At 48.3% G+C, this 1,666-nt stretch overlaps 1 protein-coding gene across 5 annotated transcripts in view; it reads left to right on the top strand.

The window, feature by feature from the left end:
• Positions 1 to 1,666, top strand: part of plekhg2 (pleckstrin homology domain containing, family G (with RhoGef domain) member 2) — a 77,089-nt gene that overhangs the window by 12,094 nt on the left and 63,329 nt on the right. For all 5 annotated transcript variants that reach the window (XM_016680996.1, XM_007570688.2, XM_016680998.1 and 2 more), the window contains exon 2: positions 388 to 465. In XM_016680996.1, coding sequence (XP_016536482.1) covers positions 417 to 465 — 49 coding nt within the window. In that variant the 5' untranslated portion in view covers positions 388 to 416. The remainder of the gene's footprint in view (positions 1 to 387; positions 466 to 1,666) is intronic.

Below are 1,666 nucleotides of genomic sequence, written 5' to 3' on the forward strand. Positions count from 1 at the left end.
GACCGCCCAGACCGCTCCCCCACTGTGACCCATAACCCTGGTACCGAGGCGGACAGCTGCAGGAACACTTGTTTGTGTCCAGTGGACAAACTGGGTCAGACTGTAACTGTATCAATGAGTTTGTAGGAGGCCGTTACACACACACACACACACACACACACACACACACACACACTGGGTAATATGAAGACAGTGAATTCTTGTCTTCCAGCCAAACATTACATCTGTGCTCACATTTTTCACACAAAGGGAGAGCGAGAGCGTCCGTGGCGGTGGAGCCAGCGGCGTTTTCAGGGTTTCTGCTTCCTCTGGTTTCCTGTTGTGATGAAGAACGATGAAGACGCCGTCCGTTGGCTCTAACGCCGTTTCTGTCCTGTTTCTCTCCAGGTTTCTGCTCCCTTCCAAATCCTCACACCATGCCTGAGGGGTCGCGGCGCGGCAGCCAGAGATCGCCCAGTAACTCAGGTAAACTGGGACACCACCATGCTTAGCAGTTGCAGCGTTCCTGTTTGACTCCAAACATCATCTTGATGTTTCGTCCACTCAGCTGTTAGGGAGACGGATGTCCTCACTACGTTTTCATTCAAACTAATAATAAATAATTCTGGGGTTCCTTCTATTTTTTTTAGCTAGTTGCAAAGCTAAAGCTAAAGGAAATGACAGGCTAGGAAAAGCTCTCTTAGGGTGTAGCTTACATAGAGGCTAACAAAGAGAAGGAAAAACCATTTTGTTCTGCCAGCCCTTCAGGATCACATGAACTATGGACCAGCTGCAATCTGGTATTAAATGGAATTCATGAATTCAACTCACTGACTCTTCTTCAGCCTCATACATCAAGAACTTAGCATGGAGACGGATAATTCTCCACAGCAGCTAGCTCTGGTAGTCTGGGAGCAGAAGATGTCTGCTAAATCTTCACTTAATCAAAGAATATGTCTGAAGAACAGCATCCATTAGAAAGCACACAGTAAAAGTCGGGACGTTGTACTTCAAACTTTTATTGTCACTTGGAAATGATGCACAAAAAAGGTCAGCTGGTGATGTTAGCGACACTAGCTAGCTAACGTTGGCTGTGTGGCCTCAGTCTTATTGCTACATGTGAAGCCGATCTAAACCTCTGATCGTATCTGAAAAGCAGCCGCTGACTGACAGACCCACGCGGTTTACGACACTCGCCCCACTGCCACCAGCTCGGCCACTTCGACGCCACATTTAGCAACTTTTCAGACAAAAGGTCAGAATGATCAGATCAGCTGATCGGCGATCAGCCAGAAAGCTGCAATCAGAGCAGCTCTGCCAGAGACCCGAACTGTCACAGCGTCATTCCTGACCCAGCAGCTGATCCTGATGCTGCTGGATGGGTTCTGGTGCTGCTGGATGGGTTCTGGTGCTGGACGTCTGCTTCACTTATCAGACTGAAAACACGACAGAGTGGTTTTCCTATGAAGCTGCTGCTGCCCGACTCGCCGTCAGTGGATTTATTTCAGTCTGGATCTGTTTCTGTGTGAGCTGCGACTTCCTGTCAGCAGGACCAACACACACACACAGTAATGAGGTGTAATTACACACAGCACCATGCTGTTATATTGACTTCCATAGTTACCACGCAAACACACACACACACACACACACACACACACACACACACACACACACACACACACAC

Source organism: Poecilia formosa, unplaced genomic scaffold, assembly GCF_000485575.1.
Source record: "Poecilia formosa unplaced genomic scaffold, Poecilia_formosa-5.1.2 Scaffold265, whole genome shotgun sequence".
NCBI classification, from domain to species: domain Eukaryota; kingdom Metazoa; phylum Chordata; class Actinopteri; order Cyprinodontiformes; family Poeciliidae; genus Poecilia; species Poecilia formosa.